The sequence below is a fragment of the Martes martes genome (genome assembly GCF_963455335.1).
Source record: "Martes martes genome assembly, chromosome: 12".
NCBI classification, from domain to species: Eukaryota; Metazoa; Chordata; class Mammalia; order Carnivora; family Mustelidae; genus Martes; species Martes martes.
This window is the reverse complement of record NC_137900.1, coordinates 59,549,877-59,563,462: the sequence shown is the minus strand read 5'-3', so window position 1 is coordinate 59,563,462 and position 13,586 is coordinate 59,549,877. Positions and strand designations below refer to the sequence as shown.

Here is a 13,586-nt window from a genome sequence, read left to right as displayed (position 1 = left end):
TTGGGGAAAATGTGCGATACAAATGAGAGAATATATTGTTATTGAAACTGTTTCTCATTTAACTACTGGTACCATTTAACTACAGTGCTGTTGGAAGCCACATTTTTAGATAGTAAATATTTTAGAGTAGCAGGTCTCTGTTGCAACGACCCAACTCACCCATTGTACTGAAAAACCAACCACAGACAATACATCAACAAATGGACATGACTGTATTCCAATAAAACTTTATTTACAAAAATAGGCAACTTGATATCTGAATTGTACTACATTTTCATGAAGCAACCTTTACTATAGGTAATAGTTATGTTAAAATGTGAGTTTTGGGGGCACCTGGGTGGCTCATTCAGTTAAGCGATAGCCTTCTGCTCAGGTCATGATCTCAGGGTCCTGGGATTGGGTCCCGTGTCGGGCTCCCTGCTCAGTGGGGAGCCTGCTTCTCCCTCTCCCTCTGCTTGCCTCTCTGCCTACTTGTGCTCTCTCTCTCTCTCTCTCTGTCAAATAAATAAATAAATAATCTTTTAAAAAGTGTGACTTTTTATTTATTTTTTTAATATTTTATTTATTTATTTGACAGACAGAGATCACAAGTAGGCAGAGAGGCAGGCAGAGAGAGTGGGGGAAGCAGGCTCCCCGCTGAGCAGACAGCCCGATGCGGGGCTCGATCCCAGGACCCCGGGATCATGACCTGAGCTGAAGGCAGAGGCCTTAACCCACTGAGCCACCCAGGTGCCCCAAAGTGTGACTTTTTAAAATGCAAGTGTTCAATGCAAATTTGTGTAAATAAGGCACATAATGTTTCACCCTATGCAAAAAAAAAAAAAAGAGTAGATCTACCATATTCACTGATGTAGTTAGTGGTCACTTTTTCTCTGTGTTGGTTGTGACAACCAGAAGTCACCTGAAACACAACTCTTTGTTGAAGGACCTGCAGCAATGTTTTGCACAGAGGTGTCTACTATGTGGAAATGCTGAGAGTAAGGAGAGAGGTACTCCAGGACTAGGCCATGGAGCAGTGTTCAAAGTCATTTGGTTCCCTCCCCCTACAGCCTACTCTCACTCATAAGTCTGTTGTTCTGATCCTGGATTTGTGAGGCAGTTTTTTGGGGTGACTTTCATCTACTTATTGTCCAGGTAATATCTTCTATATTCATGAAATCGAAAGCTGGTTAATGTGCCCTCAGTCCAGGTACATTTGCACTATACCTTGCTGAAACTTCACAAAATATAAATGCCCTTCCAGTACAGAATTGGATTTTTTCCTATTTACTATATTTCCTTGGACAATTCAATAGTGATTTTAAAGAGAAAATAATTAAATGGAAAAAGAAATCTAGTTAAATGAGTTCAGTGTTCATTGGCAGTTCTTTTATACCATGACTTCTCTTTGCTCTGTACTTTCAAGAATTTTCTCAAGACGAAAATACATGGTTGCAACACAGTAAGCCCTGCATATCTTTTTTCTAAAGATTTTATTTATTTATTTGAGAGAGAGAGAGAATGAGCATGACAGGGGGAAGGTCAGAGGGAGAAAAACACCCCTTGCTGAGCAGGGAGCCCAATGCAGGACTCGATCCCAGGACTCCAGGATCATGACCTGAGCTGAAGGCAGTAGCTCAACCAACTGAGCCACCCAGGCACCCAGCCCTGCATATCTTAAGAGTACTTTCTTTTCCCTTTTTCCTCCCATTTAAAATATTTATCATGGACTATTTAAGTGGACTATACTCTTGGTATTAGCCCCAGTTCCCAAGAAAACAGCGCCCAGGAAAAGCTTAAGTACCAATTATTTATAGAGAGGATGAAGGAAAAGGGAAGTGAGGTAGGAAAAGATGGAAAGCAATTACAGAGGCAGCCCAACTGTCACTTAGCCATGCAGGAAATCTCTGAACAGGGAATACAGAAACAGTGTACTTTGTTACAATCTATTGGAGAACAGAGAGAGATTTCATCTGCCTGTCTAGTACCCAGCCTCCAAGATGGTCCTTAACAATCTCATTAAATATATATATACACACATACATATACACACACACACCCATATATACACACACATATTATATATAATATAAACATATATTTATAAATATATATAAATATAATATTTATATAAATGTAAATATATAATATAAATATATAAATATAAAGTATAAATATAATTATAAATATGTTTATATTATGCATAATATAAACATATAATATATAATATAGACACATATAATCATATTGTATATAATATATATTATAAATATTATAGATATATCATATATAATATAATTATATATAAAATATATATAATATAAATATATATTTATATGTTCCCATGGGTTTTTTTACAAAAATGAAAGGGTACTAGATAGACTTGTTTCACTTACATGCAAGAGCATATATACTGATCTCATCCTTTTTAATGGTTGCATAGTATTTCATTGTGTAGCTAAATCGTAATTTAATTAACCAGCCTCATGTTAAGTTGTTTCCACTCTTTCACTGTTACAAAGAATGATGCAGTAAACATCTTTACACATAAGTCTCTGTGAGTTTATCTATTAGATAAATTCATAGAAAAGGAAATGCTAAGTCAAGGGCTATGTGCATTTTACATTTCCTATCCTTAATTGCACCCCAAAAGCTTGTTCCTTTTTATGTTCCAACCAGAAGTATGTAATAAAGCATTTTTCCCACATCTTTCCTAATATATTTTAAAATCAAACTTTTTTTTCAATCTGAGAAAGATTTTCTTCTAGAAAATCACCTCAAAACAAGGAAGACACAATTGAAAACTGCATCTTAGGTGAAACTAGGAAATAGCTAGCTATAACCCAGAACTATGGTACATGAAAATGAAAGGTAGTTCAAAGAAATATAAGTGCTGTGGCTCAAAAAATATAATCAAACCCAAGAGGTTCCAGTCTCTTTTCAATTTATTGATGCCATCAAACATCCAACCACTACCCGTTCATCTCCATCATCCTCAGATAATGATATTTTATCCTAGAGATATCAACTCAGGATCACAAGATGGCAGCTCTAGATGTAAATATTACAGGAGTGCTTGGGTAGCTCAACTGGTTAAGCATCTGCCTTCAGCTTGGGTCATGATATGTAGGTCCTGGGATTGAGTCCCACACTGGGCTCCCTGCTCAGCGCGAAGTCAGATTCTCCCTCTCCCTCTGCCCCTCCCCAACACCCCTCCCCTGCTCATGTGTGCACACGCTCTTTTGCTCTCCCTCTCTCTCAAATAAAAAAGTAAGAATCTTTACATTAAAAAAATAGGTGTTAACATTACACCTGCACTTCTTATTCAAGACAGGAAGCAACGGGTCATGGGCTGGAGAGATAGAAGCAAGTTCTCATATCCTGTCTCTTTAATCCCAATGCAAATTCTTCCCCAGAAGCCTCCAGTAAATTTCATCATATATCGTATTAGGCAGAACTGGTCCATATGTCCATCTTTAGATACAAAGTAGTCTAGAAAATCCACCTCCAGTGACAGTTGATTCATCGTCACTAGGGCCTGCCCCAAGAGATCCAGGAGTCCATCCAGTTACTTCTGTCCCCCAGTGATCAGTCAACTCTGTCCTAGAGCAGCACAGCCCTAGCCAGCATGCATGATTCCCAACCTACAGCCCTGGAGGCCACTGGGGCCAGTGACCCATTCTCACCCATCACAGACCCAGTGTCAATCCCCATGCCACACTTGTTTGGCCAGGCCAAGGCAATACTGCAGAGCCACATCAACTCCAAATGTGGGCAGATTCACCAGGGCAAGGTCCCTGCTCGTGTATATAGCTCTCGGCAGTGCATAATTCCTGGGCGGCTGCAAGTGGCTCCCTTCACTTGCATCCCAGAAAACAAGCCCTTGGAGCTACAGGCAGCAACTGACCCTGCCCTACAGCAGAAAACTATGCCCTGGATACCAATGGCCCTTGACCAACAGCAACAAGCCTCACCAGATGCTGTCACTGAACATCCTAAGCTGCCCCAAGCCCTGTCCGAGGGAGCCATTGAGAAACTGGAGACAACGTTGCAGCACAAGTACCTGGCCTTCTTGTCAGGTCTGCCAGCTCTTTATTATGTGGCTCTCGCTAGGGCCATGGCATCTCTACCCAAGCTGTAATCACAGGAATGGTGCCTGGACCTGGTGAATTCCCAACTGAACCTCTGACTCAGATGATCTCATTGGAAGAGCAGTCTCTGAGTCCTGGGCCAAGCTTTCAAGATGCCAACGATGTGCAGACATTGAAGATCAGCTTCAGGTTGAAGAGCCAGTGGAAGAAATGATCAAGATGGTGCCTTTAGAAAGCCAGGAAGACATCAAAAGAAATGAAATCTTGCCATTTGCTACAACATGGATGGAACTAGAGGGTATTATGCTTAGAGAAATAAGTCAATCAGAGAAAGACAGCTATCACGTGATCTCCCTGATATGAGAAAGTGGAGATGCAACATGGGGGATTTGGCAGGTAGGAAAAGAATAAATGAAACAAGATGGGATCGGGAGGGAGACAAACCATAAGAGACTCTTAATCTCACAAAACAAACTGAGGGTTGCCGGGGCGGGGGGGGGGGGGGGTTACAGACATTGGGGAGGGTATGTGCTATGGTGAGTGCTGTGAAGTGTGTAAACCTGGCAATTCACAGACCTGTACCCTTGGGGCTAATAATACATTATATGTTTACTAAAAAATTTATTAAAAATAGATAAATAAATAAATACATTTTTTAAGAAAAGAAAGCCAGGCAGAGGCCTCTGGGTCCTACACACTCAAGAAACCCATCTTAGCCAAACTAAATTTCCATCTAAGAAAGAAGATCCTAGAGATACAACTGGGAATTCCCATAAAGGCAAGACTGTCCAGAGAACAAACAGTAGCAAACTCAGACAACACATCCACACAGGATTCTCTAGAGAGTCTAGAGAACCTAGGAAAAACATTGCTCCAGGGTCTCCCCATCCCACCAGACACTCCTCGTGTCCCAGATCCAGAATGGCTCCACCTTAAAGAACAGTTGGCCCTTGAGTTAAAGGCGGTACAGCAGAACCAGAAGCAACCTAGTTCAAGAGCAGTATCTCGTGGTTCTGCCCACTGGGCCTCTAAGATATCACAACCCAGTGGGGACATGACAGAGGCTCAGGTGCTTTGTGTTCAGTTGGAGGCCAATGTGAACAGCCCCAGCCTGGAGGAGCCCTGGAGTCCTGAGTCCCAAAGCCCTGGCCACAGCAAGGACTCAGCCCAAGTCCCCATGCTGACAGAAAAGAGAGAGGACCCAGGGAAACCCAAATTGGCAGGGGACCATGGAGAAGGGGATGCAGGGTTTGCACACTCCTCCACAAGAGACATAAGCCACCCTGATGAAGCCCAGCGGCCAAAAGGGATGCTTCTGAACAGGACACCTCACAGCCCCTGGCGACGGAGACGTAGCTTTCATCTTGATGCTCCCTGTGAACACAGTACCCGACATCACCCTCAGGTTAAGCTTCCAGAGTCACCTCCAGGAATCCCTGGGGTGAACGTATCTGAGAAGAATGACCTGCACAGCAGTCAAACCAAGCTTAATGTATTCCTCAAACCAGCAAGGATTCCTAAGAATGCCCAGCCTGTGGTGCCCCAGGCATCACAGGGCCAGCTTTTCCTGGGCCAACTCATTCAGGGTAAGCATTTGCAGGGCCAAACTTTGAAAGGTCAGATTTTGCAGGGACAGGTGATGCCAGTCCACACTCACAAGAGGCCCAGCCTTCCAGAATCAGGCTTGAGAAGTAAGATGAAATCCTTTCTGCACTGTTTTAACTCCAAGGCAAAGGGCAAAGTGCATGAGGAATCCATGTTCTCTACAGTTGGGAAAGCAGCCAACACCAGAAAAGAAAATGCAGAAAAGGGCCTGGCTCCAGCCAAAAGTTCCATGGGGCAAACCAAGACAGAGAGGACAAGAGGGGACTCCAAGGCCCAATCTTCCCCCACTGAGAAGCAGGTGGGCCTGGCCTTCTTGGATGGTCCCCATTCCCCTGACAGTAAGCTCCGGCACCGCTCCCGCTCTCACCAACTCCATTCTGCCTCAGTCCTGGGCCACCCCCGCCACTGCCCTCGGCACTGTCCTCGAGTGGCTTGTGCCACCCAACCAGGGAATGTACCCTAGATCTCACCTCCCACCTCAGAGGGAAACGCTGGTCTGCTCAAGAAGACCCAACACAATCAAAAGTCATCTGTGTCCCTTGAAGAGGATTGCTACTGTCATTTTCATTTATGGTGCAGATGGGGCAGAGTGCCACCCAAAATACACTCTATGTCTCTAAGCAAAGCGCTGTCTGTCTCCTCCTTCTCTCCACTGCGGTGTGTTAAGGGAAGGCATGAGGGGATGCTAAAGTGTCCTTCCCATCTAGAGAAGCTGGGTCAACTTTCCAAACAACTCCTCCCAGCCCACCCTGGACTGTGGATAAAGGGGCTTGAACAGAGAAGGAAGGTAAGGTAAATAAAGGTCAGGCTTGAATTCTATCATGGATTCCCATTGGTGTCTTTAGGCCCAGAGGAGCAATGTGGACATGAGGATAGTAGTGATGAGGAGGATTGGCCAGGAATCCCACAGGCAGAATCACTCATGACCTCCATAGAGGCCCACAGTCTGCAGGGGAGGTTTTTAGAGGAGTGCCATAGTGCTCCAACCTTGAGGAGGTATGTTGTGTTTATCGAAAGCATGTAGCTAACATGACAGGAGGTCAAAAGCAAATGATAGAATCTCCCCCTCCTCTGCTCCCTGTTGGTTATTGGCAAGATCTTTCTGGAGAGCTCATCTGGGAAGCTGCTGTAACTCTCTTGCCTATATCCTGCCCACTGCCTTCCAGCTGCATGGACCCTTGGAATGAAGATCAGAGTAGGTCATGAAAAGGGACTTGTCCCCCACTCCCAAGGGCAGGCAGGGAGAGAATGAGGGAAGGGGAGCATGTAGATGGGAGATCAGAGTACCTGGGACAGAGGCTGACTGTTCCTGACCAGGGTATGATAAGGAAGCAAAGCCAATTTACTTTGCACTCAAAAGAGCCTGGAGCCGGGAAGCCAACTCAAGGTTCAAGTGTTTTGGGCGGAAGTAGGGGAGTAAATCTGAACTTCAATCTGCCTTCCCATGGTGTAATAAAGAGCAATGGGCTGAGCCTTGTTATCCAAAGGTAATACAAATTAATTCAAAATCAGAACACTCTCCCTGTACCCTACCAAACTGTGACCCAATGTCTTGTAATGGTGTAACAAGAAGCACATTGTTTGCTTAGCCCAAATATGAAGTTAGTCACTGAGTTCTAAGCTTGATATCTGTCAAGTTTGCCCCTTTCCTCTACTATTACTGCCTCTATTTGTATTCCGTTTCCATCCATTCTTGACAGAATAGTTTAAATAATGGCTCATATGCCCAGGGCTTAGAATAGTGGCTGATCCACAGTAATACCTTAATACTACTTAAAGTAAAATTCTGAGCTGGGAAGCAGACAAATTACTACATTAGTATGATGATGTCTATGGAATGGGGGATCCTGTCACAGGAGGAAGAACTCAGTGAAGAGGACCCCAGAAGGATCACAGTAAGAATGACTTTGAGAAGTGTCTTACACTCAACAATAAAAATATTTGAGCACTTAATATACCCAAGGTACGATAGCAAACACAACAATGAAGAAAACAGAGGACCTACACAATGGAGCTCATGATCTCACGGGATAGAGTCTCACATGCCAATACTGTCTAATCAAAATATATGTTTGGGGGCACCTGGGTGGCTCAGTGGGTTAAGCCTCTGCCTTCGGCTCAGGTCATGATCTCAGGGTCCTGGGATCGAGCTCCGCATCAGGCTCTCTGCTCGGCGGGGAGTCTGCTTCCCCCTCTCTCTCTGCCTGCCTCTTTGCCTACTTGTGATCCCTCTCTCTGTCAAATAAATAAATAAAATCTAAAAAAAAAAATTTTTAAAATATATGTTTGGATGTCCAATATTCATCTCAAACTACAGAAAAGTGAACAACTGATTCCCCACCCATCGCCATTACCCAATCACACATACAAAACACGCTTCCTGGACAGTATTTACCATATCACTTAATGGCAACTCCATCTTATCATTTTCTCAGGACAAAAATATTGGTGTCATCTTTGACCTTTATTTCCATAGTTCATATCCAATCCAGCACTAAATCCTGCTGTCTCCACCTACAAAATGAATTGAGAACATGACCACTTCTCATTCTGTCTCTGCAGTAGCCTCATAACTAATTTTCTAGCTTCTTTCTGAGACCATATCTCAACAGTCTGTTATCAACACAGAAGCTTGATAGTCCTCAAGGAGGGTCCTGGCAGGCTGTGGATGATTAGATAGATAGAGGGAGAGAGAGAGAAAGAGATAATAGATGATAGGTAGGTAGGTGTAAAACCATGAGATTGGATAGGATCACCAAAGAAATGAGTATAAATAAAGGAGAGTTCTAGGACTGGGCTCTGAGACACTCTAACATTAACAAATTAGGGGCAGAGGGGAATGCAGGAACCAACAAGTAAAGACTGCAAAGTAGTAGCCAGTGAGGTAGGAAGAAAAGCAGTGGAGTATAATATACCGGAAGCCAAGGAAAAAGAGTATTGCAAGGAGATAGTGAGAAACTGCATGAAAAGTTGCCAATCAGCCAAGTAAGATGAGGACTCAGATGATTTTTAGGTTTAGCAACATAGAGATCATTCATGCCTTGAGAAGAATAAACTCAGGTGAGTAGTGGAAATGAAGGTGTGATTGGAGTGGATTCGAGAGAGAATGGAAGAGCAAGTGGTCATAGCAAGTATAAGCAACTGTTCCAAGGCATTCTGTTCCACAGACATGCAGAAAAAGGAGGACACAGAGCAGGGTTTTTAAAGGTGGGAGACATAGTATGTTGGATGTTGATGGAAAAGACCCAATGGAGAGGAGTAAGTTGACAATGCAAGAGAACAAAGTAACAAAATAGGAGTGAGTCCCCCCAAAAAGGGGTTGGCCTTGACTAAGCACAGATGATGCACTGGTGGTAAGTAAAGAGCAGGTGACATTAATGAGGGAGGACTTTGTATATCAAGAGAAGAAAGGTTCCCCCACAATTAAGAGAGTGGGGACAAAGATCTAGAAGGGAGAAAGAGAAGCTGGGAAAGGATCATAGCAAATGCGGGAAAGGACTAAATGGAAAGCCAAAGTCAGAGGTGGAGCAGAATTCTAGAAATTACCATGGTGAGTTATATTTAAGGCCTAAGAAGTCGGTAGTAGCATGTGAGCCCAGGTGGTCAGAAAAACTGGTTGAAGTTGGTGATCATCTGTGTGAAACAGTTGCTCTTGGAACACAGTAGAAGAGATGGCAGAGAAAGCTCTAAATGCATGGAACATAAGAAGAGGAGAGGGCTTGAGACAGAGAAATAGGGCAGCTGTGGTGTCCTGGTGTCCTCCCAGGGACTAGGGTAGTTTGGAAGGGGGAGGAGAGAAGTGGAAGGCAAAAAGACAAAGAGCCTCTGAGGGCTCCCCTGAGTGGATGGAAAGAATCTATTTTGGACACTCTGTATCCCTCAAAAGGTGGCATCTCTGCATCCCCACCTTCTGACCTACCTCACAGGAGCCAAGAGCTCAAGGAAGTGGAAGAAGTGTTATAGTTTCCCTATAATGTGGTATGGGGGACTATTAGACGCCCCTGCCTTACTAATTCCTAAGGAAATCCAGGATGACTCAACATCCCATTAAACCGAGAGGTGGTGGCAGGACTCTCTTCCTCTGATAGGACCCAATGTGTCCACTGCTAGCAGGATGCAGAAAAGCCAGGATGGAAAGAAGCATGAATGTGTCCCTCCTCTGAATGGTGACTCTGCCTAAGGGATGGGAGCCCAGCCCCTGTGTGACCCTCAGGATGAAGAGGCACAAGGCTCAAGCCTGCTGAGCCAACACCCTCCAGGTGTTTTCCTAAAGCATCCCAGAGATCATAGGAGGTCTTCTGACAGACACATCCTCCCTGTCTGGTGGCAATATGGCAGAGAGCCACGGAGCAAGGATGTGGGGTGAGGGTGAGAGGGGACAGCATGAAGGGAGTGACCCAGAAAGGTCACAGCAGCATCATGTGGGAAGCCAAGGTTAATGTGCACACATCCTGACTTAGGTGGAATGGGTCCTTCCCATGGTCCCCTCAGGCTTCTACCTGTCCCAGAACAGTGTGAGTTCATAGTGCTGACCAAAGTCCTACAACAAAGGGTCGAAGGCATAAAGATGAGCTGGAACAAAAAAACCTTCAGGATTCTCAGTTTTCAGCAAAGCCAAGAGCTGAGAGAAGACAGGGTCAGAGCCTGTGATTCACACAGGATGTTGTTGAGAGATGAAGCCTTGTTCATCCCATCCCATTACCCTAGCACAGCCCCCACCCTCCAGCTTTCCCTAGTCTCAACAGAGGTAAAATCAGAATAAAAGGCCTCATGGAGGATAGAAACCCAAGCATTTACACCTCCAGAGTTGGTGGCAGGTGCTAGGAATATATCAGTGCTTGCTTGGGAACTCTGGAGTACACCTCTGGCCCTCGCAAGTAACATGCCATGGTGAAAGGTCCGGACCTTCTGGAGCCCTTCTGTTGACCTCTGCGGAGGACACCTAAGAATTCTATGGAGAGAATTTCAGGCAACTGACTACCTGCGGTGGAGGAAAGTGGCTTCTCCACAAAATCACTTCTCCTGTCAAACATTGAGTCCTAGAGGATAGAGACCATGACTGCTTCATTTTTGTACCTGCTTACCACAGCTCATCCAGGGAGAACAGTGAACACAGAATGAGAACAGGAGCAAACCCCACAGATGCTACTTTCTGCACCATGTGAGAGGGACCTGGGCTGCTTCTCCTTCCCAGCCATCCAAAGCCTAATGTTCCACCTGGGTCTGGAGCCCATGGCAGAGGCCAGGGCTGTCACAGAACAAAGAACAAGAGTGGATACTGCGTCCAACATAGGAAGAGAAAAGAAGAGAAGACAGCCTGGGCTTCAGGTGCAGAGATGAGGAACGAACACAATGCAGCCATGGAAGGTACTGGGGGACACAGAAGACCAGATCCCTGTGGCTCTGGCAGGGCCTGCAGAGGAATGTTCATTCCTATCCCCAGAGATAGTGAGGCCAGGACCCTGAATACTTGGTCTGGATGAGAGCATAGGGAGGGAAAGGGGGCCTGGGAAGGGGCCAGAGGGAGATCTCTGTTTCCAGAAGGAGGGGTGGGCTCTGCCAACTGCCCCCCCTTTTCTGCCTTCCCCCTCTTCTCCACTGTAACTTCTCTGGGTCCATGGCCATGCAAGGAGCATGTTGGGGGCTTTCCAGAGTATATCGCTCTCAAGGTCGAGCCTGCTACAGAGGCCACAGGGGCAGGACCCTGGGCAGACAGCTGGTCTCATGGGAATCCAGACAGCGGGAAGGGAAGGGAAGCCATTCCTTGCGGTAAATGATGCTGGCAGCTGAGGAGTGTCAGGGAAGAGGGGCAGGGTAAAGTGAGAGGCCAGAGCAGAATCCCACACATAGTCAAAGACACATGGACACAGACATCCAGCCACACGGATGCATAAACACAAAGACACAAATTCAATGTTGCCACTGCAAAACTAATTCAGAGAACCCAGAGACACGTCCAGGAAACACACCTACCTAGACTCAAGAACACCCTGAGTCAGACATGCAGAAGCAGATGCTGGCACAAGCACACATGCAGGCACAAAGACAGTCTCCCCATTGTATCTGCAAACAGATACAGAACATCTTGCAGACCTACAAACACAAATGCAGTCCAAATTCGTCCCTCAACGTTGCTCTCCTCCATAAACCTCCTAGGTCACCTTAAAGCAGGCCTGTCTTTCCCTCCTCTAAACTCTGCTTTCTGATTTCAGTCTCATTGCTTCTCTTTTAATAAGGACAGTCTTGGATTCACATGCATACCCTGGTCTCAACAACATGGCTGTGGGCTTTCAAAGAAATGACAAGGTCAGCAAGTGAGTCCACTGTCCTCTTCGGCAGCCCCATCTCTCACCTATACACCCATCCCCATCCCCAGGAGTGTCCCCAGTTTACTGCAGGGTCCTGACCCCCAGCCTCTCAGCAGACACAGACCTAAGGGAAGAATAAACCAGACCTTTCAAGATAATGCTGGTGGGTATTGCCTCCCAAAATCTTTACCTTGCCTTATGTTTACCACTGTCTACCTCAAATCTGTAACCAACTACACCAATGCTATTCCAAGCAGTTTCCTAACCCTAGATGGCTACACACTGAGAAATGTCTGTGCCTCCACTAGGCCCACGAATATCACACACTTATGACAGTATGGGTCGTCTGCACTCCAGGAGATCAGTAGCCCCTTCATTAACACCAGCATAGTCATCAGAGCAGGATGTCCCCAGAGGGCTCAGTGCTCAGCTGGGAACCTAGGAGCACCAGGGTACCCAGGCCATTTGACCCTTGTTAAACAGAAATTCATCCAAGTCTCTGTATTCCGTTCCCCAGTGTCTACATTCCAGCCTATCCTGAGGATCAAATGAGGGGCTTGGTTCAGGGCTGCAAGTTCCAGACTGCCGCACCAAGCTTAGGGTTCAAGTGGAACTATGAGTGGAATGAGCCAAGGCTAGCAGCTGAGTGCCCAGGAATGGCTGTGTGGCTGACTTGAGTTCCCAGAGAAGGATAACAACTCCTTCTATTGTCTCAACACCTGTCCTGTGGACTGTATCTATACCAGGTCTCCACTGTCTTCCAGACTCTCTCACTGCCTCCCTGCCATGTCCCCCACCTCCACCTCATAGGCTCAGTCACCTGCAGCCTAGTGTGTGGCAGAGACTTGCTGTCACCTTCCTGCTCTGACAGCAGCTCTTTCCAGTTCTAGCTTTTTGTCCAGCCAAGTATCTACCTCCAGCAAAGTCTTTACTCTTTCCTTTGCTTTTCCCGGGGCCCCTAACTTAGGTTCTAAGTCCTAGGAATAAGCATGGATGAAACATCCACCTCCAAGATGAAACATCTCTCAATAGCTGATCTACCACTACAAGCTCAAGTTCAGCGGTAGGGACTTAATAGTAGATCCTAGAAAAAGCCTCCTGAGTAGAGGAAAGGCAATCAAGGATGGGACCTAAGGGGGCTTTGGACCATTTGACAAAAAAGAGCCTCCCTCCATGATGGTATGAACAAGGGGAAGGACAAGATGTCTTGGGAGACAGAGGGAAGCTGGGATTGGAGGAGAGGAAATAGACTGTCCCCAACTCTTCCCAGCCATCTCCCCCTTTTTCTATACATTGTGCCAGGCCAGAAAGTCCTTCCCCTCAGGAAGTTTGGGGGTGAATCACTCTAGCTTCCTCTTCTCCCAGACCATCTTTGTTACCTACTACAGGTTCTGTGCCCATCTGGAGTTTGGGATGGGGTGCAAAACAGACCAGGTGGATCTCCCAGCCCCACCCCACCAAATGTTTGAAAGTACATGGAGAACTTTTAAAAAACACAAATCCTTTGACTCTATTCTGAGATTCTATTTAAGATGGTCTGGCGGGGTTGGGGGGGCGTGGGGCGGGGAGGCACCCAGATGACTCAGTTGGTTGGGCATCAGAC

The 13,586-nt window shown here is 45.8% G+C and overlaps 1 protein-coding gene across 1 annotated transcript; it reads left to right on the top strand.

Moving 5' to 3' along the window:
- Positions 1–1,801: 1,801 nt before the first annotated feature.
- On the top strand, positions 1,802–6,291 carry LOC308353372 (protein SPATA31F1-like; the record flags this gene model as incomplete). Its single annotated transcript, XM_080820215.1, is given in 6 exon segments — positions 1,802–1,822; positions 3,515–3,583; positions 3,587–4,094; positions 4,097–4,228; positions 4,231–4,310; positions 4,744–6,291. Coding segments are annotated over 6 exon segments (2,205 nt in total). The 3' UTR covers positions 6,139–6,291.
- Positions 6,292–13,586: the final 7,295 nt, after the last annotated feature.